This window comes from Antrostomus carolinensis, unplaced genomic scaffold (genome assembly GCF_000700745.2).
Source record: "Antrostomus carolinensis isolate BGI_N321 unplaced genomic scaffold, ASM70074v2 scaffold759, whole genome shotgun sequence".
NCBI classification, from domain to species: domain Eukaryota; kingdom Metazoa; phylum Chordata; class Aves; order Caprimulgiformes; family Caprimulgidae; genus Antrostomus; species Antrostomus carolinensis.
The window spans coordinates 4627-30542 of record NW_010337620.1 but is presented as its reverse complement, the minus strand read 5'-3'; the positions used below and the strand labels follow the sequence as shown (position 1 = coordinate 30542).

At 38.1% G+C, this 25916-nt stretch overlaps 1 protein-coding gene across 1 annotated transcript; it reads left to right on the top strand.

The window, feature by feature from the left end:
- Positions 1–278: 278 nt before the first annotated feature.
- Positions 279–25114, top strand: LOC104530578 (protein kinase C alpha type). Its single transcript, XM_029086792.1, has 10 exons — positions 279–323; positions 5093–5236; positions 5978–6151; positions 8951–9042; positions 10634–10696; positions 11214–11352; positions 16842–16922; positions 18368–18475; positions 20901–21041; positions 24950–25114. The coding sequence occupies exons 1-10, from the start codon at positions 279–281 to the stop codon at positions 25112–25114; spliced, it is 1152 nt and encodes a 383-aa protein (XP_028942625.1).
- The last annotated feature ends 802 nt before the right edge of the window (positions 25115–25916 follow it).

Genomic DNA, 25916 nt, shown 5'->3' with positions numbered 1-25916 from the left:
TTAGTGCAATAATGGATTACTGTTCCCTAAATCACTTCTTTTTCTTCTTTGCTTCACACTCCTCGTTAGGGCTTGGAGAAGACTTTTTTTTTCCATACCAAATGAAAAGAGCAATTGTTACACTTAGATGAAAAATACATTGAATACATTTTTACTGCAAAACCTGAGATATCTTTTCCAAAGAGCACATACCAAATTCCAAGAGACTGTCCTGTATAACACACTCTAACTTCTCTGACACTCCATGAAGAAATGTGTTTGGGCTGAATATATAAAGTATGTCTCACCTGTGGTTTCAGGGTAAAAGAACTGGCCGAGATAAGGTGCGTCCAAACCAGAGGAAGTAAGATGATGTGCATGTCTTGTTTTCTTTTAAGATTAACTCTTCTGCTACCAGCGCAGACTAATTTCTCTTTAACATAGTTTTCCTGGTTTGTTTCCTGCAAGTTGGCTTCGTTGTAACAATATTTTGTTTTTATCAAAGTTACTAAGCGGAGCAGTGTGAATGTAATTTGAAAATGAATCCAGTGCCTGGAATGCCATCTTTAACTTCAGCAAATTTTAATATCCATAAAAATTAAAGGTGGATTCAAGTAGGATTTTGCTCTTTTCAGCTTCAGTCCTGCTAGGAAGAGAAAAAAATCTCATTGCTCTTTTCCAATAAACTTTTATGAATAATTTGAATTAATGTCCCTTCTGTAGTTGCAAAACTGGTTTTGTTCCAGGAATCTGGACGAGTGTGTTGGTTGCACGGCATTTTGTCTCTGCAGTGGGTCAAAAATGGTGGGTCTCTTTATTCCTCTGTGGTTAGTCCTACTGTTGAAACAGCATTCCCAGGAGCTCTGGCAATCACTTCTGTCCAACATTTGTCCTATTTTTAGTGCTGAAGTTGGCCTTAACAGAGCATAAGCCTCAAACAGATTCTTTTCCCTTCTAATAAACAGTAAAATGCTATTCAGCATGGGCAATCCTGGATGCAGAGGTGATGATGAAAATAATGGTGTGTGCTTTTACATTCCATTTTTGCAAATTAAAATGCTTCAGTACTGTAATGTGTTCTCTAGTATATTTATTTTTATTGTGCTCATCTCCTTGACTGTATTTCAACAGCAGCTTTAGTTTGTAGTTCCCTCTCTGAAGTATCTGAAATGTATAAATTGTTCTTTATGTGAAAAAAACGACGTCCCACATGTTTGAGGTGTTCAAAAAGCTGAGGAAAAGTGGTTTTTTCTAGCAAACTATCTGTTCAGCAAGTTATTTCGTAACAAGAAATTAACATTGCTGTGTGTGAAGAAAGTTTGCAAGTCATCACATTGTATATAACATCATTCAACAACTCCAATGGCCACAGCCAACTAAATATGGAACCAGAGGGTGAGATGAAGGCCCACTCAGGTGCTGGAAGCCCTGCAGAAATGGCCACAGCAAATGGATGGATGAGATCTCCACATGCACACTAAGCCCAGCATGTTTTGGATGTGTTTTCTCCAAATCTTTCCTAAATCTTGTAAGCAGATGCTCATTTCCCTGTATCTTCACCCATTGCTTGCAGTAAGGCACAACATGAGTTCACTTTGTAGATTTTCTGTAGTTCAATGTAAAGCAATTTTGATACTTGCAGACATTTTCCTAATCCTTTAGTCATAACCAGAAATCATTAGTTGAGTTTCTGAAATACTTGTCTTGCCCTATATTCTGGGTTAAGTTCTGTAATAAAAGGACTAGGTTAAAGACTTGCCTTAAATCCATCAACATCAATTATTAGTGATGGGTTGTGACATTTCTGCTGAGTGTAGAAACTTCCATGAAGCTTAGAAGAGGTGTTTTGGTTTAGGTTCATACTTCAGGATGAATTGAGTAACATGGAATATACACAGCAGCTAATTTTCAAAGACATTTAATAAGTACTAGATCTTTCAGGGTTTCTTTCCTAAAAATGTCTTACTGTCCCATCAAAAACTTGGTGGCACAAGTAACATCTATAATGAATTGACCATTTTTATCTAATTTTATTTCCATGCCCATAGCAAAATTTTGTTCCAGGAGCTCTGGAATTTTTTTTAAATAGTATTGAGAAGAAGGCAAAATGATACTCCTGAGGCTAAGTCATAATTGAAACATGTTGCAGTAGTGTCTGGGAAAGCTCTTAATGGATCATCTGTGAAATGTTTGGGTTTGGATTATTATTGTTTCCTTTTTTTTTTTTCCCCTCCTAGTAAATGTTTGTGAGCATTGAAATTCCCACTATATTTTCACTAGGACCTTAAGCCAGAAAGCAATAAAAGGAATTTACATGCTAAATGTGACAAACTTTTTGGCGTGCTCATGAACAAAAGGTCAGTGGCCAAGCTGAAGGGAAATACGGACCTTTGACGAGGTTACAATAATTGAATAAGGTCATTAGGCCATTCCACTTTGGGTCCATGTGCTTTCATAGAGTCAACCTGGTCATGCTCCAGCATTTTGTGGGTGCCATGTTCCTACGTTTTCTTACATACAGTTCACAACAGGGTTCTCCGTTTACATGTGCCAGTGTCTGGGCTAATGCACTGAGATAACTCGGAACTAATGATCAGATAACCAGGACTGTGATCACTCACAGCTAAGTGTGGTCTGATAAGCTCCCACCTGCCTGAGCATCTACCTGGAGCAGACGGCACAGACGCCCACTGGACCGAACAGGAGGCACCTGATATTCTCATTAAAAATATGAAAATATACCATATGAAAAAGAAATTCTCAAACTGAGAGCGACATCTGATTTAAAAAAAAAAAAAAAGATAAAAAATGGAAGTAGAGGAGCATGTCTCCAGTTCATTGAATGTAAACATTTTCTTGCGAGTGTGCAGAGAGGCCTTGGCTTGTTTCTCTAATATTATTTTAAGATGCCGCCTTCAGATCCTGACAATTTCATCTCGGATGCGTTTGATCCGAGCGAGCGCGGTGCTTTCCGCTTTGGGAGCCGGCAGAGGGCACAGGAGCCTGCTGATCAATCTGCTGCTCAGTTTCTTTTGGAAAAAGTGTTGGGCACCCCTGAGCCTGGGATTGCAGCGCTGCAGAAAGCACTCCCTGCCTGAACGACAGCTTTGTACCCGAAGAAACAAACTGCCTCGGAACAAATTACATTTGTTGTTTCAAATGGTAAGTTTTTCAAACAGGCTGCCAACAATCCACCCGGTGATTTTAAAATATAAGAAATAAAACTAGTGTTTTCCATTCAGTGCCTGATGTGGATCTCCCTTACTGGGTGGAAAGATGGATATTGAAATTGCTTCTCATATCAGAAGAGCAGGATCTTTTATCTGAGATCTCATATGCGAGAGCATCACAAAGACACAGCCAGTGAACTACTCCTTTAAACCACATCTTCATCTTGTACAAATAAAGGATATTAGGATTTTTCTTATTTACTTGTTTTACCAATGACTCAGTCTTCTGTTGTGGCCTTGGAAGGAGCTTTGTCCCGACAAAGAGCTCCATCACAGACACTGGATTTGTCCCAGGAACCGTCCCTTACAGAATCAGGGATTAAGCTGACGCCCAGGACTGGCTCTTTCTAAACATTTGCACAGCACATGATCCTTATTAGCCTCTCCAAGCGCTGCTTTCATACAAGCAAGTAATAAAGTGGTGGAATAAATTCCACATTTTAAGCTGTATTACAATAGAATACTAATAATTATGAAATTTAAAAGAAGAGAACTGCCAACATTTACATCCCTGGGGCAGTTGCTGCATTTATAAAGTTGAAGGAAGAGTCTTCCAATCTGAATATGCTTTTCAAGTGACGTGTGGTTATTTTATCCGAGGATTACTTGACGTGACTGCCTGCAGTAGTAGAGGGCTGGAGTCTACGAACTGAGTTGTCCCTTCCAATCGTATGTTTTTAAACTTGTCTGAGGAGAGGAAAGTTTGTGTCTTCCAATTTCCAGTGAGGCTACCAAAAGCATATGCCTGGCCAGGCTTTTAAGGTGATTTATTGTGGGACTTTAATTTCTAGAATTTTCTTTACCTGTAAAACAGTGATAATATGCAAATACTGTCCTTCTGCAGTGCAGAGAGAAAAATAGTAATCCTTAAATGTGAACCATATGTCAATGGGACAAAGTAAATTAACTGTATTCGAGGTTATTTACCAGACCAACACAGTCGATAGATGAGGGGAAAGCATTTATATCCCCAAATCCCAAAGTATTGTTAAACATTTTTGGCTTTTCTTCTGCTGGTATATGGGATTATTTAGAGAAAAAGAGGGATATTGTGTTGTAACCTGCATTATCTTTTGGTGAGTCTTACTTTTTTCTCTTCTATTAACTTTGAGATTTGAAATGCAACTTACTTGAGCAATTACATGGTATCTCATATGAAATACTGAGACTGTTGCAACCTTCTTCAAAGCAGATTGTCTTGCCAAGGCAGAGCCTTTGTATGTAATATTTCCCTTCCTCCCTTTTCCGGATCAACACTTGATTGCAAATCAAAGTTGATTGTATTGCTAGTTTGAAAGTGGCCATGCTCATCTGCATTAATTCTCATATGTTGTGTTTTTTTTAAATGTAGGTTATTTTTCTTAATGCATGTCAAAGATTTCCTAACTCTTGCTATGCAGTGACTTTAAGAATTAAATTTTAAAAAGAGAATGTATTAAAGAGACTGTTTATATCCTAAAATACCCTGTGTAGATTATAGCATGATACTTTTGAAAAGCATTTTTCATATTTGAAAACAAAACCACCAGATAAGCCTGCTTTTGGCATGAGAATAAGTGATTTTTTTTTTTTTAAATTTGGCTTTGGTTTTTGCTTTAGTTTTGCTCTTCTAACCAGATAAGTATATCTGCTTTCATCTGGTTATACATGAACACAGTTTTCCTCTTTAATTGACTCAATAACATCAAAAGTATTGTTGGAATGAGTCTTTGAAGTTGTGTCTGTGCAAATTCTGTTATGCAGCCTTTCTCCTGGGAATGCCACCTCAGATATGATCATCTCCAATTCTAATCTTCACTCAGTGATTGGTTCTGCCAAGAAAATGGGCTACTCTTCTTACTTCCCTGTTTTTGTGTGTGTGTATGTGTGTGTATGTTCTTCAGAAAGCCAAACTTGGGCCAGCTGGTAACAAAGTCATTACTCCAACAGAAGACAAGAACTCAAGTGTGCCATCCAACAACCTGGACAGGGTGAAGCTGACAGATTTCAACTTTCTCATGGTTCTTGGAAAGGGCAGCTTTGGGAAGGTAGGAATTCTTGATAGCTATTCCACATGCGTTCTTTGTTTTGTTTTGTTTTGCTTTTCTTGAGGAACAGTATCAAAATAATGTGCATTTTGAGGGTTTCTTAACGTGGAGTAGGGTCATTCCTAAAGGACTAGCAGGCTTCAGTCATGATTGGCAGTTTTCTTGAAAAAAATAAAATTAAAAACTCAAACTGTTGAGCAGGATGTAAGAAACAGTTGCTGACCTTTAGATCCTCACTTATTGGCAGTTTCAAGGAAATTAAGTCTACTTTTCTGGCTTTACTACCTAGGTCACTCTGCCAGTTCTGGAAGTCACCAACATTGGTAAGGCTGAATATTGGGGGAAGAAAACAGGAATAGTGTGTATATATATATATATATATATTTGAAATCTATTAGTGGAAAAAAAAAGGACTGCTATTTTGCTGTCTGTCTGAACAACCACTTGTGTGATAAAGTGCCCTTTACTGAAGAAGTCCCCTAGCACTTAACATTTTATCAGCCCTTTGGCAACGTGCCTGCGATTAACCAGAGGGTTTTGGCCCAGGCTTTGTCTGAAATAACTGGTACAGCTTATTGCAGTGGGTGAGTAATGATGATATTTTTGGAGTTTTGATCAAGTTAGTCTATACCAATAAAAGGAAAAGCTGGATTGCCATCTATACAAATCTTTGGGCATGTGAGTCACCTTCTCTCCTTGGCAGGTAGGAAGATTTTCACGCTGTTGTTTCTATTTGTGCAGGTGATGCTGGCAGACAGGAAGGGGACAGAGGAGCTCTATGCAATCAAAATCCTGAAAAAAGATGTGGTGATTCAGGATGATGATGTGGAATGTACGATGGTTGAAAAACGAGTCCTGGCATTGCAAGATAAACCACCGTTCCTGACGCAGCTTCACTCTTGTTTCCAAACAGTTGTACGTGATCTCTGTCTTTCTTCCCACCCTGATGTTTTCCATACTACATGATCATGGATTTTATCAGCTTAATAACATTTATTATTATCCACACTATTTATCAGAGTTTCTGCACATGCAAAATTCTGAAGTACGAGGTACCCCATGTAATTACCCCCTGTATTTTAAACATAAAACCTAGGTTTAAAGATTTTTCTTCATACAGTAATTCAAGCAGACCAGTGTGACAATTGATAAATTTAATAATGTGTGCTTTGCTAAGTCAGAGCCTTAAGCCTAGATTCCTAAATGATCCTAAATACTTTTAAGGATCTGAGGATAGTACTTGAAAAGTCTTAATGGCTGTTATTATATCGTGAGCTGATTAGTCATGAATCAATGTTGATGGATTTAATTCGGTTTTCTGACACCCTTGACACAGAGGAAAGCTTTTTTTTTTTCTTCCTTCCTTATAAATATGTGAAGTGGGTATTTCCCCATCACATTGCAAAACATCTCCCAGAGACAGAATGCTGGATGGATCTGAGATCCAGCGGCACCATACTGGTCTGCAGGGTGACACGGAAAGCTGCTTGGTGGACAGTTGGTACTCAGTGTGCTTTTGGTTTTCAGAATGGGCATAGATACACCCTGACACTAGTGAACTGGCTCCAAGTGTCCCAAGCTGGGCAGAGGTCTTTATCCACAAGAAATCAAGGCTCTTCTTGTCCCACCTCATAGCCATCTTATGATAATGGCCTTGAACTAGTGTCCCAGGGCTGGCTTGTCACTTAATGGAGTAATGAAAGGACATACGTTGTTTTTCCACGTGACTATTCCATATCTTTTACCTCTTACATCATTGATGGTTTTAAATCTAAAAACAAATAACCAACATGGCAACATTCCACAAACAAGCCACGTCATCCCGTCACCATTTCATAGCGTAATTGTCTGTGTTGTTAGAGGCATTTGCAGACTTAATTAATCACAGTAAAACGGGAATCTGGGAACTATTGCACTTGATAATTCTCACTTTCTAAAATATTTTTTCCTGTCTCTACTTATAATATGAAGACTGTTGTAATAAGATGAGAAGTCCTAGTGAGAGATAGACTTCTCTGATTCTTTATATAACTTCATTAGTAACCAAAAAGCTTAAGTACCATCAGCAAATGAAAAGCCACTTTGTTCAATCTTATCTTTGTTTGGAGTAACTATATTTTAAATGTAAAATCTTAAAAGTACTAATGTCTAGTGTTTTCTGGCTAAGGGGAACAGGGGAAAAAAATGAGGGTTTTAGTATTTACAGTGTAATTATTTTTTTTTTAAGATGTACAAGAGCAATGGAGCTACATAAAGGCCTAGATAAGTCATTAACACCTTTACCTAATTTACTTCATGTTTTCCAAAGTGTTGAGTAGTTTTCACTTGGTGCTATTAAATATTTTGGAGGATTAATGGTAGCTATAAAAATGATAAATTGTCTATGAAGAAGAAAAGGCATAAACTGTGTGACCATAGGAAAAATTGATAAGTTTTGGTTAGAACTTTTAAATGCAGGTTTCTATTCCCATGGATTTTATAATAAGACAATTCATACAAATATCTGAATTTTATAAATCCAATCTGTCCAATTAAACATTTTGCTCCTGACTTGTCTGTTGGACCCAGTTTAGGAAATAAGTTCTTAAATTTATTTTGATGTTCTGAAATCATAGTTACTGGATGATTGGAGACTTTCAGTCAATGCTGAAGGAAAGAGATTCATCTTAGTAATGAGTCTCTTTCCTATCAGAATATTGGATCAGAACTTTTCTACAAATACTTCAGGATAATGATTCTGTCCAAAATAACTAAATGAAAATCAGAGGAAGCCAAAAATACATCTTCCATAATTGGGAGGAACACTACTAATGCATCTTATATGCTGTCTGGATCGTGTTATAACTGCAGGTAGTAAGCTTGCCAGAATGTTATCGACAAGAATTTTTAATGTTGGGTGGCCAAAATCATCCACCCTAAACCAAAGACATTTGTAGAGTGTAAACAATGTATTCTTACTGAAATCACTTGGAAGAGCTCAGTTTTAGTCCTCTGAAAACTAGAGGACAGACCTTCTGTTTTAAGTCTTGTTGTCTGAAGGTCACTGGGTGGGAAAATACTACTTAAGTGCACTCAAATATGTCATGGTCATGTTTGATTTGAGATACCAGCGTAGGGCCTTGAAAAGTCATCACTGTGCGAGAAGAATCTGCGTCCAAAAGAGCTTATTGCCATCTTCCTCTAGCTGAAATATGTGCCTGTGAGAAATTAATTTTGTGTCACTTGTAAAGGTTCCAGGTACTTTTGTAAACTCTACAATTACTTTTCTTCTTGCCTCTTTTTAATAAGAAAAATGTATTTTTAATGCCTCCTGTCTTCCAAAGGAAAACTTATTAGGAAGGATTAGAAATGGCCTCAAAGCAAAAATTTTCCACCATCTTTAGTGTATTTTTTTTTACATTTATTTTTAGAGAGACAGATTTTTCACACAGGACTATATGTCAATAATTATGGGAATCATTGTAGACAAATAACATATAAAAATGCCTCACTAAAATTGGCAAATCTAGACAGATCTCGCCAGTCATTTATTCTTGCAGGTTTTACAAAACATTCCACTTCCATTTCCTGATCTATCAATTTTGCCAGAATGTACAACCAGTCCTAATAATCTTAAAAGCTTTACGGTAACATATTAGTGACTTTTTTACTGCTCAATGTGTATCTAATATTTTCTCTGATGTGTTTACGTGCGTCTTTAATACTTTATCCTAGGACCGTCTGTATTTTGTTATGGAGTATGTGAATGGTGGTGATCTCATGTATCACATTCAGCAAGTAGGAAAATTTAAGGAGCCACAAGCAGTGTGAGTGTTCATGTTTATATATTTAAATCATGTCATTATCTTAATTTTACACTGTAAGATGATTAGGTTTCTTCTTCTTCCCAGGTTCAGTATGAAGGCTAGGCTGGTCTTTTTTGATTTTGTTTTTTAAGACCCACAAGCTGATGTTTATGTTAAAAATGTTGTTTGCACACATAGACTAAAGGTAGCTATGCCTTTTTATTCAAAATTACAGCACGACAAAGGCATGCAATGCCTACTTTAAAAGTGACAAGAATTTAAACAAGGCAAGAGGAAATTAAAGAAGTTACTTGGTATTCTGGTGTGGCTTTGAAAAGTAGAACATTTCAGTCTGAATCAATGTTATAGGGAAAGGCAATACAAATAGAATCAGTACTGCGATATAAATTATAGTTTGTACAAGATAAATTCAATGTATAGCTTATAAGAATTTCTATGATCCTACTTTTTTATAGAAGTTTTATTTGTGAGAAGTTTATAAATGATTAGAAGTTGTTTATATTCGTGATGCCTTTTAGGTCATTGTACATCTGGCATATCAGTGAGCAACTGATAATGATCTGTAGCATGTTCAAATGTGAATAGATCCATCAGTATCATTTTATTCATGCTTATTAACATCTCATCGTCAGTTATTAGTGTTTCATAAATCGTTTGCCACTGAAACTTTAAAATCAAGTGTGACCAACTGTTTTTAAGAATTCAGCTCAAGTAATTTCGCATTTCAATTTAAATCATCAGGGCTTGTTTAAATAAGAGGCCTTCTAAATATAAGTATTTGAGATATAGAACAAAATTTCAACAACTTGCTAAATAAAAGCTAGGTGGTGTCACATCATCCTTGACAACACCCGTTGCAAACGATGGTGGTTTATGACAGCTTACGCCTGTGGAGCATCCTCCAGCACATGCCTTCACAAACACCTCTGATCAAGTGTTTCAGAGCTAAGCTTTCCTATCCCTTATGCTAGCCTAAAAATTAATCTAATCTTTAAATAATCCTCTTGCATATAATTTGCACGGTTCCATAGCAACTGCCTTCAAACATCCATCAATATTATATATCCTTTAACTACATTCAGCAATTATATTTTATATGGTAATCATTTAAATTAGCTTTATGTAATTAATCCATTAACAGCCTGTATCAAGGAATACTATTTCTGCAAATTATTTCATGTCATATGAATTGCAATGTAAATTGAGCTACATCCCAAATTCAGCATTGATGTATGATTAGAGATAATGACCTTTGCAAACAGAGTCAGATCAGTGCAGTAAAATGCTGAGCTCCAGCTGCACCATTCTTTGTGGTCTAGAGAGATATTTTCATTATTTTCTTTTTTAATTCTGCATTATTTTATCACCAAATACTCAAAATGTATCTGTTAATGTCAAATTGAAGTAAGGTGTCTTTTATGTCATCTACCTGTAATAAATATTTTTATACTTTATTATGTATATACACACTGTCTTACATACTTTATATGCTATTATACTATCATCCTTTACCATGATGCATTTCCAAAATGTTTTGTCAGAAATGAGGCAGTAAGAAATCTGTTGGTTTGTTGGGTTTTTTTTCATACAGGTTCTATGCAGCTGAGATCTCAGTTGGGTTATTCTTTCTCCATAACAGAGGGATTATTTATAGGTGAGTATAATCTGACATAAGTAATTTCTGAACTGTTTTTAAAACCCGGAAAGGATCAGTTTCTTTCATGTTTCAGTGTATTTTTAAAACATTTTATAAAAAGCAATCATGGTAGTGTTCTGTTTGTTGCGGTAGTGCTGGTGCCCTGTAAACCCAAACCACTGCTTTACCTGAGCTTCTCCAATCTCTGTGCTCTACCCAACTCAACTGAAAACTCTTCAAAATGCAAAACATGATCTTATGCATTCCTGTGTGATGTTTAATAGTTTTACACCTTCAGAAATCATAGTGTGAGTGTGCTCGTGGTCATATACAGGTATCTCTTCATGAATTGTCCAGTTTCAGGGCTTATGGTCGTTCTCATGCTCCATCCAGACTGTAGACTGCAGTGCATGTGCAGCTCTGTCCCCTCCACCCCCTAAACAGCTACATGTATTCCTCACCTAGACTCAGAAGTAGTTAAGTTAGCCTTAGTTGATCCTGAACATTAACATTAAATTACTGTGATTCTCCATAGAGATCTGAAATTAGATAATGTGATGTTGGATTCAGAAGGCCACATTAAAATTGCTGATTTTGGAATGTGCAAAGAACATATGTTAGATGGAGTAACAACCAGGACCTTCTGTGGCACTCCAGACTACATTGCACCAGAGGTAAATATCTACCATTTCAAGAACCTCTTAGTCTCTGAAATGAAAATTATCACTGCGCACATCTCACACCCCCAGGTTTTGATAACTGTAACTCTGGCTGCTCTGTGGATGGTACCATTTATATTTCAGCAGGTATATTGAATAACCTTGTGAATTAATCATCAAGACTTTGCTATTTTAAAAAACATCCCATTGATTAAAAACCTAACTTTTAATGAGATCAGTGCTTCAGATTTTGTTTATACTAGCAAAAGACTAAAGAAGCTGAATCACCACCTTGTGATTTTAAATTTGTAGCCTGGAAATGTTATTATACTAAACTTTGTCCTTCAGTTTGTGAAGTCATAGAGAGTTAATGGGCATTATTGAGGTTGTTGATGAGGTCAGCAAACATTTTATTGGGAGCAACATAGCTTCTTTAATGTATTTCTCCATAAGTTCACAGAGCTGACAAAATACATATATTTAAAGGATTTTTTGGCATTTTCAGGAAATCACAACCCACTCATTGATTTTTGGGAAGGGACTCATGAGGTCTTGAAGTTTTTTGCTGACCTCCTTACGAAACTACTTTAGTCTTTTCCAGACCATGTCTTACAAGTGGCACACAGGTGTCATGAGTTACTGCTCTTGATCTCAGGAAAGCTCTGGTCATTGAAAGCCTGAACAAAGCTCTGAGATCAGGGCTTGAATGGAGTTAATGTAGGAAATCCATAATTTGAGGTGAGTTTTCTGTGGCTTAGTGATACCAGTGCTGCATTCAAGCCACTGAAAATCACATTTAACACAAACCTTACCGCTGCATCTCTAAAATTAAATTTTGTCCATGAGAAACACAGTTCTACTTTAAAGCACTGTGATAAATACAAGCTTAGAGTTAAGATTTTTAGGCTGGATATGATTTGTATTTCAATAGTTTAGGTATAAAACGTTAAAAACAAGCACATGTGGTGATTTGGAAATGATTCAAATATATGAATATTAAAATCTGGTATTTGTGCATACTGAGCTTTCAAGAGTCTTGATTTGCTTGGCTGCAAATTCAGTGTGAGAGGCTGTATCCTGATCCAAGATACTCAGTGTTTCCCTGAGTGCTGGGCAAGAGGCAGCTCTGGCTGGAACATTTTTGGCTGTAATTGAATGTTTGTTGGAATATGGGAGATTTATACATGAACAAGTAAATTACTGTCTAAGGTGAATTTTGTCATCTTGGTGAAATTGGAATTAAAAATAGTTTGTTTTATTCTGGTTGCTAATTCATGCTTTTCAGAGTGAAATATTGTGTATTATAAAACCTTGTTTTTTCACAGATTGCTGTTGCTTGCAGCAATCAGAACAACCAGAGCAGTATTTCATTTTCTACTGCCAAAACATAAATTAAGCCAATGTTACAAATTAAAAGGTGTCCTTTCTGTGGCAATAGTCTTGTGCCAGTTAATACCAAAGAACATGTTGTCAGTGCCAAAATGCTCAATATGGGTCAGTGTTGAAATTATTTATTTTACTTTATTTGGAAGTTTCATATAAAGAAAGAAACCTTTTACCAAAACATTCAGTAACTGGGAGGAAATTAGTCTTTCTATTATCTTACAGACAGATTTACTTTTTTTTTTTTGGTTGACTGGTTTTCTTTCCTTTCTGAAGACATTATTGTGACTGACAAATTGCTAACTAGGTCTGTAGTAAACTTCAAAGTAAGGTTCATGTTTTGCTTGCAGGAGCGTTTCAGCATGTTTCCATGGGCTAAAAATTATAAATTTGTAATAGATTCTAATGAGAATGTGTTTGCATGGTACCATTCCCTGCTGGGTGGAGATAAATGAGCTAAATCTAAATCAACTGTTGCAGGTATCTGGAGTAGAGTAGTCCTGTGAGTGTGTTTCACTCAAACACAGAGAATTAGCTCTTTTCATCAGTATTTGGGAAATAATGTTGTGACTCTAGTGGGGTCTGAAGGAGCCCACGCTGCCTCTCCATGAACTGCCCACAGCCATAGTTCAGAGATAACACGGCTGGAAAGACCATACAGGAACATCTCAGATGGCTTCACATGTATGATCTCCAGACAGAAAAGCAGGGGAATATGGTGCTGCATTCAGCAAAGTGGACTTGCATGCTTTGGTGATAATGCTTTCCTTTTCTAATGATTGGGGAAGTTAGCATTTGCTCTTACTTAGGTGTATTATGCACTGAAACTAACATTAATTTTTTTATCCTCTGCAATTTGAGAAACGTGCAGAGGTTAAACTGGTAGAACCCCAGGTTTGACCATCTCTGTCAGGCAGAAAGTGGTTGTTTAGTAAAGAATATTTATGGTTGTGCTGAACTTAAATCTTTGTGGTCAGAATGGTAAAATAGCTGTGAAATCAGTCAATACTTGGTATTTCCTGGACCAGTCAAGGGAGACAGAAGGAGATGGATGTCAAGAGGATTAGTGGGAACGGATTTTGCCAGCACAACCCACTGCCTGTGGTGCAGTCCTGAACCCCACCATCAGCATCTGTGCAGCAGCTAGAGCACTGACTGAATTTCAGAAGAATTTAAGTTAGAAACCCCATTTTCCTTCTCCTCCTTCTCTTCCTAATAGCCTCAAAACCTTCAGTTCTAACCTTGCATTGGCCAAGACTATGGGACGCTAATAGATATCACAAAAGTTTGGAAAGTGTACATTTGACTGTTTCTTGTGCTAGTATTATTTATTTCTTTTAATAACTGAGTTTTAACTTTTCCAGTAGACATAAGATGTGTTCATAAAAGACTGTCTCTTGCCTCTGGGATATAATCATTTCATCCCAACTGGCTACCAGCTGCAAGCTCCAATGATCTAAACATTCCTACAAATTGCTAGTATTAATCTCTGTGCCCTGCTCTTAACTGTGCCTTCCTTGGAGAAAGAAAGGAAAGAAAAAAAAGCAATCAACTTTCCTCTGCCAGCTTGGCTTGATGAGAGAAATTTCTTCTGAGCTCTTCCTGAGCTCTCAAGTTCATGGAACCTGAAAAGGCAGAACTCTTAAAATATGGTAGCAAATAGGTAAAATGGGACATTTGAAATGCAAAAGGAGAGAAAAAGGCAATCATTTAAATTAGAGATGGAGAAGGAGGGGAAAGGAAGGGTCCTGTCAACTTTCCACTCCTCCCTGACCAGTAGAAAGCAGAGATCATAGCTGGAGGAGGGTGCAGGTCTTCATTCCCAGGCACATGAACTCCCTCACTGCTCTGTGGCTCTGCTCTGCACGCTGCTGTGAGATGGGAAGTGGTGTAAATATACCCCTGTTTGTTCTGAAAAACATCAGAATTTGTACATGCAGATAGGATTATTTTGACAGCTGCTGCAAGGCAGACAGTGATGGCTTTGAGTGCAGCAGCTGGTGGGTAATATATGTTGATTTCTGGATGAGGAGGAGGGAACTACTGAAAATACAACATTTAAAACTTGCTGACTTTGTACCAATGCATGTTTGACTGTATATTGAAAACTCATCTGCTTCCTCCCACATGTAATTCCTTCCTTGAAGTGAGCTTTCTTTCCTCTCGTTTACATTTTCCAATTAATGCTGTGAATAACTCCCAATATTCTGAGTATTACCACCGGTTTCCGTGGTTGACACGCAGGTTGGTGAATGAACGTGGCAGATTGATTTTCTGTGTTTCTCTTGTATCATATCCTTCCCAGGATTAAGCTGATGATTCAAATTGGTTGTACTTAGTTAGGATTAAAGATAACTTCCAGTTAAAGATAAAGATAGCTTCCAGTGTACAGCAACAGACATCAACAGTACCACCTTTTCCTACCTTGCGTTAGGTTCAATGAAAAAAGTGGTTTCATTGCATTTGCAACTTTTATAAATTAATGACCTTCTGAAAAATATCCCTTTTTTTATTTATAAAATATTTGTTTCCATAAGGCAAGGACAGATTGCCAGAGAAGGGCTGAAGATGAAATATTTTATCATTTTCTGTGTGTAACAGACAGTATTTTTTCTGGATAAAATTTTGAAAGTGTTTGGTCTTTCAAGAGGCAACATTGATTCCAGTGGACCTCTGAGAACTTACTGGTGATAGAAATTAAAGGGAGTAATCAAATACGTCAACCACTATAACACGAAATGGATGTCCCAAATATATATTTTAAAGCCCATATTACTGCTAAAAGACAACTAATAAAGGTTGCCTTTATGTCCGACCTTCCAGCTGAGAACCTTGTTATTACCTCTGGTTCTGTAATATCTTTCAAAGTGCGATTGATTTTGAAATCCTTTGCTTAGAAACATTGCAATGATTTTTAATTCATGTGCTGCCCTTATCTCAGCGAAAAACATACATTCACATAGAGACTATAATTTTATTTAGTAGCCAGGCAGTCCTGCTTGATTGAACTGGTGACTCACTCTTTTTCCTGAGAAACTACAAAACTTACTGGTTCAGCTTCTCTTTCAGACAACTGAAAAAATCTAAGATATATGATGTCTACTTGTCTTAGCAATTTGTTTCACAAAGAATAAAACCACATGCAAACAGGAAAATAAATGCAAGCCCACCTGGAGTAATGAGTGCCTCAGTTCTCCACTTCTAGTGGAGCGGTGGCGTTAGGTTGGAGGCTCTGATGGACAATGGCCAGGATGTTCTGCATCCCTTCACAATTCACAATATCCCTTCACAGTAATTTAGAAGGAGATCTGAGAGAATATCTGCACCTCAAAACTCCTCTATAGCATGCCCAAACACATCTCTTCAGTAAATTAACACTGATCACTGAAGAGGCCTCAATTAAAGAAAATTACGGATGAGGGGACCTGCGTGCTGTTGGCACTTGCACCCTTTTGTTGTGTCAGAACTCAATTTGTGCTTCTGTGTGAGTCAGATGTGAACCCAGAGCATGCAAAATACTTGACATTTCCATTAGGCTGAACAATAGAAACCCTTTTCTTTTTGGTGTAGCTGGTATCTAGCTTCATACTAAGAGTATCTTAATCATGCAATTTGGGAAAATGTAACTGAGCTTTTCAGGGTTTTACTCTTTTCTTAAATCTTGATTCCCTTTATAGCAGAACAAAAAATATAAATATTGAAAAGAAAAGAAAGGCTTAATTATTGTTAAGCTGTAAGTTAAGTGAGTCTCATTATTTCAGGCTTTGACACAAATGGATTAATAACATTTTTTCCTTGTCTCCTACATTGTGCTGCTGTTCTTCCTCCTCTGCCTTCAAATGCACATCCCAAGGTCTCCTAAGAGCCACGTTTCCCAAGTTACTGGAGTACCAGAAAACGTGGGTGGGTTTAGACTAACATTTGCAAAACAATCCAACTCCCACTGAAACCAGTGATTAGCTAGAGTGAGGATGACATGATTGGCTTCTGGGCTTTTTCAGGGAAATATGTTTGTCTCTTTATCTCACTGTTTATCTAATATGTCACAAGACAAGGTGACAGTTAACATAGGGGGTTTTTTTCTTTGTTATTTTCTTTTTTTTTTTTTGGTGATTATACAGATTATTGCTTACCAGCCCTATGGGAAGTCTGTGGATTGGTGGGCGTACGGAGTGCTGCTCTATGAGATGTTAGCTGGCCAGGTAAGAGTTGATGCATGACACACCCATGCTCGCTGTCACCACCTCCTGCCTCTCACACCCTACTCTGTTTCAAGGCTTCCTAGTGTTTTTAGACCCTTAAGGTACAAAACTGTGGCCTTTCATACTGATATTATCTCCTTGTACTCTTGACTGACTCCACTGCGAATGTATTTAGTCTTTAAGCTCTTTATATTGCACCCACACAATCAAGCACTGCCTTTGAATACGGCTTCTTTGTACTGTAATAATGTTATAAATAGCCATCTTCAAAATTGAATGGGAGACACTTGAGCAGGAAAATGCATGTCAAATGGAAGAAATATCATTTAGTAGTTTGGAACCACAGGGAGACATAATAAGAGTGTGTATATGCTCTGCAGTGCAGTTAAGTCCCAAGAATACAGTTCCTGTATTGTGTGTCCTGGGGTAAAGTGTGGGTCTCGCCACTTGAAATGTGCTCAGTTACAGACCCCTTATTCTGCACAGTTAATGAGACACTGCTCTCTGAGTCACTCAGGTAGAAAAGCAACACTATATTGCATTAAATGGCAAATAACAAATACCAACGTTCAGGAATTCTATTAGTCTTGAGTTGGAAAAGATTTGTGCGATTGGCTTTCAATGAGTGTTAGCTAAAGGTATGCATTTCCTAAGCTTAAACCATACATTTTTAACAAATGCCTTTAATAGTTTCTCTACTAAATTCCAGACATTTTAAAAGTTTTTAAGGTGTAGCAATTGCAGTTGTTAACATTTACAGTCTGCATTGCAAATATTAGGCATCTGAATGCTTTTGAGAAAATGAGATTTACCATTAGCTGAGTCTTGCACAGAGCCTGTATCCTGGGGACTCACCCACAAGCACTTTCCTCATCACTTCTATTTAAAAATAAATTGCAGACCTTTCTTGTGGTAGTCTCCCCTTCACAGAAGCAGAGTCTACAGCCATGTCTTATAAAACAAACTGGATTTTAACTGGAATTAAGTGAGGAATAGATATAACTTAGCACAAGGTAATTGAAAGTTTCAGTCTCCAAACTTCACCCTTTAAAGTGTTTTGGCTGTCTGGTGCACAGTAGCTTTAAAAATTGATTAAAGATGATCACAAAGATAATCCTGCACACATTTCATTAACCTGGCTGCCATGCTGGGGGCAGAAATTAACTGTTCTTCTCGATTTCTACCTGAGAATGATAAACACTAAACTTCTGGGTCAGAAGATTCCCCAGCTGCAGATGGCTGGGAGATTCGTGTGTATTCCTGAGCAGGGACCACTGCTGTATACTGACCTCTTTGGGCATCTGTGGTTGACTGGAGGCAGGTTGATGGGCTGGTTGCACCTTTGCCCTGACTCAGTGTGGCCATACTTCATAAAAAGTGGAGGATTAAAAAAATAAAATGAATACAATGCAGTAAGTAACTTACCTGTGATTTATTCTCAACAGCCTCCATTTGATGGAGAAGATGAAGATGAACTTTTCCAGTCCATAATGGAGCATAATGTTTCCTATCCAAAATCACTGTCCAAAGAAGCTGTCTCCATCTGCAAGGGGGTGAGATAGATGTTTCTTTAGCATTAATTTCTGGTTTTGGCAATCTTTGTGAATAACTAAATTTGTCTGGCTTTGGTATGGCACTGTAGTATTTTTAAGTGCAACTTCTGTCAGGCAGCACTAAGCTATATTGTCATGAAGTGCTCATCGCTTGGTGGCACTGATAAGTATTCAGCTCTTCCCGCTGTTCCTGCTTATTTTATGGTAAGAACAAATGTCAGAATCAGTAGCTGCCAAATCCAAAGTAGAATTTATAAACAGGACGATGGTGTGAAATGTCTCCACCCAACTCTCAACCCTTGGCAGCACAACCCCAATTCTGCAGGGTGAGAAGATCTCTCAGCTTGGATGATACCAGATACTCCAGCAAGTCCTCAACCCAGTATGCGTAATTATCTTTTAAATGTAGGTAAAGATGAGCTTATGTGAAAATCTTTAGTGTAAATGCAAGAAAACTGTGGGGAAATCCTGACCCACTGGTAACCTGTATGGCCTAAAATTTGTCTTTGATTCTAAGTTTTTTTGTTTTGTTTTTTTTTGAGGAAAAGAACAGATTTGATTTTAGGGAATTAGCTCAGGAAAAAAATAATTCCTGTGACTTTCCTTTGACTCTCTATGGTTCCCTAGAGTACTGCCAGTCTGCGGCTTTTCCAAACCACCATCTATAAAATGTTATTTGATGTCTAACACTGATAAAATATCACTGCACTTAGTGTCAGTTAATTTGGTATTTACTTTCTTCCTTTCCTTTGCAACCACTTACAAGGTATTGTACATGAGCTGGATATTAATCCCATAAAGAAAAATCATCAAGTAAAAGAAAAGCTGTTTAGATCAACAAGGTGAAAGGAAAAACCACTCTAATTTTGGAGCCTGTTCCAACATAGACATGCTGGCCAACAAAAACTAAATGTGATTTATTATTGTAAGGTACATGCAGATTGGTGCCTTGTCACGAAAATGGAATATTCAAACAGCAAATTTGAACTTGATCTAATTGCCCTTTTTCAGCTCTCCTGCTTGTGCTGCTGTTCTGCCAGGTGCTTATGCAAAGGGAGGTCAGAAAGCTAAAATTACATTGCACCACTAGATTTAAGGTCAAGTCTCTGTGATATGAACATGTTCATCATCTGTATTAAACTGACAAATTAATCCTAAATTTCAGTGAGTATTATACCTGAGCTAAGAAGTCAATATGAGAAGGCATCTGAACCTTGTAGTCAGCAGTAGCTCAGCAATATGGGGAATGTGCATCATTGGGCAAGATGAACATGCCCACTGTGCTCTTGAAATCGAATTGTCTGCTTGACATCTCTTCTACTGATTCAGAGTTTGTTGGGTTTGATAAATACAGTAACTTCAGAAAGGGTTAAAACTACTAGAATCATTATTCACATTTTTTTATATATATCACCTGCTGTTAAAGCAAGGGGTTTAGAAAAGGTAACAAAAATGGGAAAGGTGCTGTTATGCTCGAAGCAGGATGTGATTCCTAGCCCAGCACACAGCTGACTTCCCAAAATCTGCTGAGAGTCGCTTTTATTTTCAGTTCAAAATTGGAATCTGCTCAGCTCAACATTTGGAGGGAGACTAAAGCAGTACAGCTGAGGTTTTAAAAAGATGTGTTGAGGTATCACTCCCAGCAGTACATTATTCATATATCATTTGTAAAAGAGCTTTAAAAAAGTCCCCAGAATACTGGAACTGAGAGTCGAAGGCTACATTGCCCAATTCCTAATGTACATATCAATTGAAAAGATTTTGAGGAGCTTGTTAATTAGAGAACATATTACGGTTTCTGAGCATGCAATGCTGATGGGTTTGGGTTGGTTTTTTTTTTTCCCCAAGTCTGCTTAATCTATGCAACTGGCTATAGTATCGACCAAGGTGTCATTAAGGATGCAAGGGAGGAAACAGAGATTAGATATTGTCAGCTGGGTGCCAAGAAATTGTAGCCTCTGTAATGAGATGTCTTGAACAAGCCCAGAAAAATGAAACGGGGGGGGATTGTACTTCATCCAACTTTAGTATATTGGAATTTTAAGTTTAATTGATTGTTGAGATAGGGCAGAAGCTGTTCTGGAGATTTATAAGACTGAACTGAAAGACCAAAGGTGAAATTCAGGAGTGAGTGGTGAACTAATAGGATGGCGGTGTGCCCCAGGCACTGCCTGCCCACCCACACCTCTGGCAGCAACCTCTGCCAAATGGGAAAACCTTCTCAAGTGCAACCTTTAATTTTGCTACTGACGTGCCATTTCCAGTGATCAAACAAGAAAGCTAATCTTCAAAAAATGAATTTTAGCTTTTCAAAACAATTTTATTAGCAACTTGCATCTTCAGGAGCATCGCAGTCTGGGGAAATTCTGTCTCGCTTTCATTCCAGTGTTAAATTTCATCACTTGGTGGTTTTTTTTCCTAATAGTTAATGACTAAACATCCCGCAAAACGCCTTGGCTGTGGCCTTGAAGGTGAAAGAGACATCAGGGAACATTCTTTCTTCAGGAGAATTGACTGGGAAAAACTGGAAAACAGAGAGATTCAGCCACCTTTCAAACCTAAAGTGGTGAGTGAGATGCCAAGTACTTCCCTCGCTAAATGTGTCTGCAGTCATGCGTTCCCGTGGAGTGAGATTAATGCTGGCTTGATGGTGCTGCAAATCTGGGACACTTCTAAATTAAGGGAATTTGATGATGACAGACCAGTCTGTAAATCTGCTCGTATTTTGGCACCTTGTGGCATAACCCAGTGTACTTTGTTCCTTGCAAAAAAGTCTCTCAGTGGTTTGAGTCCTCACTGGACAGTCTCACACTGTAGAAGTTGAGACCGGGGAAAACTGGTAACTTAACATCAGCCACTTGAGACCTGTAATAAATACAGTTCCCAACTGTCTCCTCTGAACAACATCTAAAGGTATCTGAGTTACTGGGGTGAATTTCCTCCATGGTGGGCTACACAGCATGGGGGGGTTGTATTCCCCATCCTTGGAGTGACATCTGCAGAACTTGCAAGAATAATCCTTGATTTATTTTTAATGTTTGTTACTGGTTTGCACACATGTGTCTGTAGGAAAATTTTAGAAATCCAAAGAAGGGAAAGATGTCCTTACCATGAGAAGTGGTTCCATAATATAATTTCAAGAACTGTATTTGTTGATACAGAATTTCCTTCAGCAGGTATCGTGCTTTATTAACAGGCAAAGAAAAGTATTTTCACACAAGAATACAACCTTTCAGGAACAGCTGTAAATTGTTATGTCCTAACATTGAATCTTTCTTCTCTAACACTTTTTTTGTTTCAACTGAGATGTGTAGCTGGCTGTAGCACTGCAGGTGTAGGACCATTGGTCTCTACACTGATTTATTTCCCAATACAGATACTTTAGTGTGGTATCACAAACAAATGAGGGAGACCACTGCCCAATGACAAAATATATTCCTCTCTTTTTGTATACAAATGACATTTTCACATCACCAGGAGGGGAGTTGCGTGGCGAGAAGAGTGTTTTGTGCTGGGAAAAATACCCTTTTCATATGATGTGGATTTTGCACACAGGGAAGAGTGTAACTAAGTAAAGAGCGTGTAAGATGCTGCCAACCCTGCCCTGGTCCTCAGGGCTGTCTGTCCGAAGGGGAGCTACACCTCTTTGAAACATATTTTATGGAAGATTTCCATTACATGCTGCTTGAGTAAAATTTAAAGCTCTTTGTAAAGCAAATCTGCCTTCACATCTGTTAAGTTTTATTAGCTGAGGAACTGAGTACTTAGACTCTCCTTGAAGTTAAAAGTAGCGTCAGCGTGAAGGTACTAAAAGTTTGAAGTAGGGTCTGGTTCCATCATAGCACGTTTCGTGGCAGATCCTGGCTCCTGTTTAGAGCAGCTGTGCTCTGTCTCCGTGGTTATCATGACCTGTTTTGTTTATACAGGCTGCTATTAAAATACACCAAGGTGTATTCACATGGAGCCTGCCTTTCCCAGACAAAAATAATTTAAAATACAAGTCTCAGATTTACATACCCTATGTATAACTCATTTATTGTCATTGCTCATTCAATTTATATGGATTCTAGAAAGAAAAAAACACATGACCCTTAGTCTGTTTGAAGATGAGGATGTATTTTTAGGCTTTGTTTGCAGTAGTTTTTTTCAGAAATCTTTTGTAGATACATCTTCTCTAGGAAGCACTTTGCTACAGGAATAATCCTGCTGCTTTTGCACACAGCCGTGGTTCTCACTCCAACATGGAGCTGCAGATTTTGGGTCAGCAGTTGGTCGGTTTAAATAACATGTTCCCTTCCAGACTGACATTTCACAGGCTATAGGCATAGACTGATTGTTTGACATGAAGGACATTTAACTCGTATTTGCAAGTTAAGGAGTTCTAGGAGTCCTGTGTTTTCAGTTCTGCTTTAAAACTGCATTAACACTCACAAGAACAACGCTATTCTTCGATGTGAAGACAGCTACATAATTGAAGATACAAATTTCTTGATAAATTATTATATTTGCACCTAAAAATTCACAAATTTCACATGAGTTATTTCTCAGCCTTTACTAGTATAAGTAATAGAGACCTCATGGAGTCAGGGACTTTGGTTTCTATACACAGCTTGTTTGAATACCTCCCACTTGCTGGAAAAAAAAAAAAGGGGGAAGAGAAAAGAAAAATAAAAGACAAAAGACAGAGCATAATTTTGTGGAAGGATGATGCAAAATGTCTTCCCTGTATAAATAGCCCTTTTGTTGCTGCTCTGAGTTGACTATACTTCCTCTAAATAAATTTGACTGTTAATTTGAGGTTACATCAACTTTTATTCCAATGAAGGAGAGTTTTCCCCTTGTCAAAGTTCCACTTTGTCCATTCTTGTTCTCCAGAGATTCTGTACCAAAATGCATTGGCTTCAGTGGGCACCAGGGTATTCGGTGAGTGCAGAACCCCGGGTGAAAAGAAGCAGACTACCATTAGCCTTTAACCCGTTGAAATGTCCTTCTGCTTGTGTTCTTCCAAGAGTGAACCAGTGTCCTTCTGTGAGCACTGCAGTCTAGTACCTGAGCATGCATTTCCCATCTGAAATATAAACCAGCTTGTGCCCGAGGCAGCAGAAGTTCTTTGCAGCTCAGATCGGATGGCGTGTCCCAGTCCAGGATGTGCCAGGTGCTTTGCAAGAAGATTGGAAACTGTGACTGAGCTGGTTTTAAGATAGCCAAACATCTCACCCTTGAATTCCCTGACTGGGGCCCTCTTCAGTTGGTTTCTCCTATAAAGTGCAGCTTTATTTACGTAGCATTAGTTCAGAAAATCAATGTTTAATATTGTCTAATGTACGAGCCATATTCTACCGTTTCCAAGTTATCCTCTCAGCCTGAAGATAATAGCGTGGTGTTATCTTCTAAATCCACATGTAGACATATTCACCAACAAAAGTATTTGACAGGGCAGCCATCTGGTGGGGATGGACAGAGAAGAAAGGGTCAGGGACAACAGGAAGAAACATTCAGCGCCTTTATCATACAACCACGCTTTGTTCCAAGACCTGTTACAGGAGATAGTTTTGAGATAAGCAGATTTACCAGTTTCCTTTAGACCTCTCCACAATATCCAACGCCGACTTTTCCTCAAATAGGCATTTTTTGCTTGCACCCAAGCTAATTTTGTTCTGCTCCCACCTTCGTCCTCTTTAACTTGCCTCTCTAATCATACTTCCCTGCCTTTCAAGTGTTTCCTGCGTTACTCAAAACGATCCTTTCCGCAACCCTGATTTCTTTGGTTTTCTGTTCTGAATGAGTTGTGTTCAGTGTGTAGCTCCATATAACCCCCTTCTCATCTGGGCTTCGTGAAACGACGTGTCTCTTAGACAAAAACAGGAGGAAACCTTGTGATAGCACGTTTTGTAATGGGGACCTGTCCCTGGGACATGCTGCCTGCCCCAGCTCCTTCCTGCAGTCCCCAGGACTGGAGCTCTGCTGTCATCTATGAATTTCCAAGAGTTTACAGGCTGTACAATGAAGGATGAAAGCCTATCAATGAATTCCATTAAGCTTTCTGCAGATCGTGAAGGAAACAGAGGCTAACATGAAAATTTAATTTTGCATCATAAAGGTTTTAAGAAAAATGAAATGACCTGATGGGTAAAGTATCTCTTGTCATTGCACGTCCATAAAAATATTTTCTTTTTCCTTTTTTATCCCAGTGATTCTGAATATTCAAGCCTCTTTACCTTGTCACCTTATGCTGATGGATGGAAACTTTCCTAACTCTCCTTTTTCATCAAAATACATCTATTAAAACTTCTCCATTTGCATGGGGTTTTTTGTTAAAATATCTGAAAAAAAAAAAAAAAAATCTCTTAAATTTCCCCCTCTTAAGAGGGAAAGTCTCACATTTAGCCTGAAAAATCTACAAAAAGCTGGAACTGCCAATGTATTGCTGATTTTTTTTCAGTCTTTTTTCTGTTTTTTCTTTTTTTCTTGCAGTGTGGCAAAGGTGCTGAAAACTTCGATAAATTCTTTACACGAGGACAGCCAGTGTTAACACCTCCGGATCAGCTGGTCATTTCTAACATAGACCAAACAGATTTTGAAGGGTTCTCTTACGTCAACCCCCAGTTCATACACCCCCTTTTACAAAATGTAGCATGAAATGGCAGAACAGGAACAAATCCCGCGGTGGGGAACGGTCCTTAACCCTACAATTTTTAGGCTTTTGCCTTGTTGATTCCATTTGGGCCTGGAAATTGTAGGGTTAGAAAGGGGCAGATGGGGGAAAAGCCACGTATTCAGGATTTTGGCTTTGCAGCAGCGATGTCATCTTAATGGGAGATAAATTAGTGTACGGTGCCCACGTTCTTCTAGAAGTCACCACCGACTTGTCTAACCTTACCCAGTTTTAGGTACGTTATATATTTTTGTAACTTCCCACTGTCCTTTTGCTCCCTTTTCCACTTTGCTGTGTTAGAAAAAATCTAACACGTGGTATGAAAAAAAGAAAAAATCACCTTGAATATTTAGTCCTTCGTTCAGATGCTGGGAGATAGGAGCACTCAACCCAAGGGATTGCTCCTCCCTGCTCTTCCTGGTGACTTTGGGGAGATCAACAGCACAAGAGACTGACACAGCAGCCACACTGGGAGGAGAGGAATTGAAAAAAAATTGTTGAAAGTTGTGGTTTTGAAAATATGACAGAAAAAATTTGAGAGTGGGTGGGAGGGGGGATAAAATCAAATTAGACCCTGAAGCTTTGTGAACCGGTCCTGTAAGCAACACCAAGTTTCAACACACTCCAGCGGTGGCCAGATCTCTAGGATCTTTGCTGAGTAGCATGTGATAAACTCAAGGGTGAAATTTTGTCTTTAATAATAATAATAATAATAATAGTAATAATTTTAATAATATTTTTGTGAATTTTAATCTCCATGAGATTATTCTGTGATCCAGGGTGCCA

What these genes read in the sequence shown, in the direction of transcription:
- LOC104530578 (XM_029086792.1), top strand. Translation starts at nt 279, where the DNA reads ATGTCTCACCTGTGGTTTCAGGGTAAAAGAACTGGCCGAGATAAG. An exon ending in GAAAGGGCAGCTTTGGGAAG is followed by an intron (nt 5,237 to 5,977) that starts GTAGGAATTCTT and finishes CTATTTGTGCAG; the next exon opens with GTGATGCTGGCAGACAGGAA. An exon ending in CAGACTACATTGCACCAGAG is followed by an intron (nt 11,353 to 16,841) that starts GTAAATATCTAC and finishes GTGATTATACAG; the next exon opens with ATTATTGCTTACCAGCCCTA.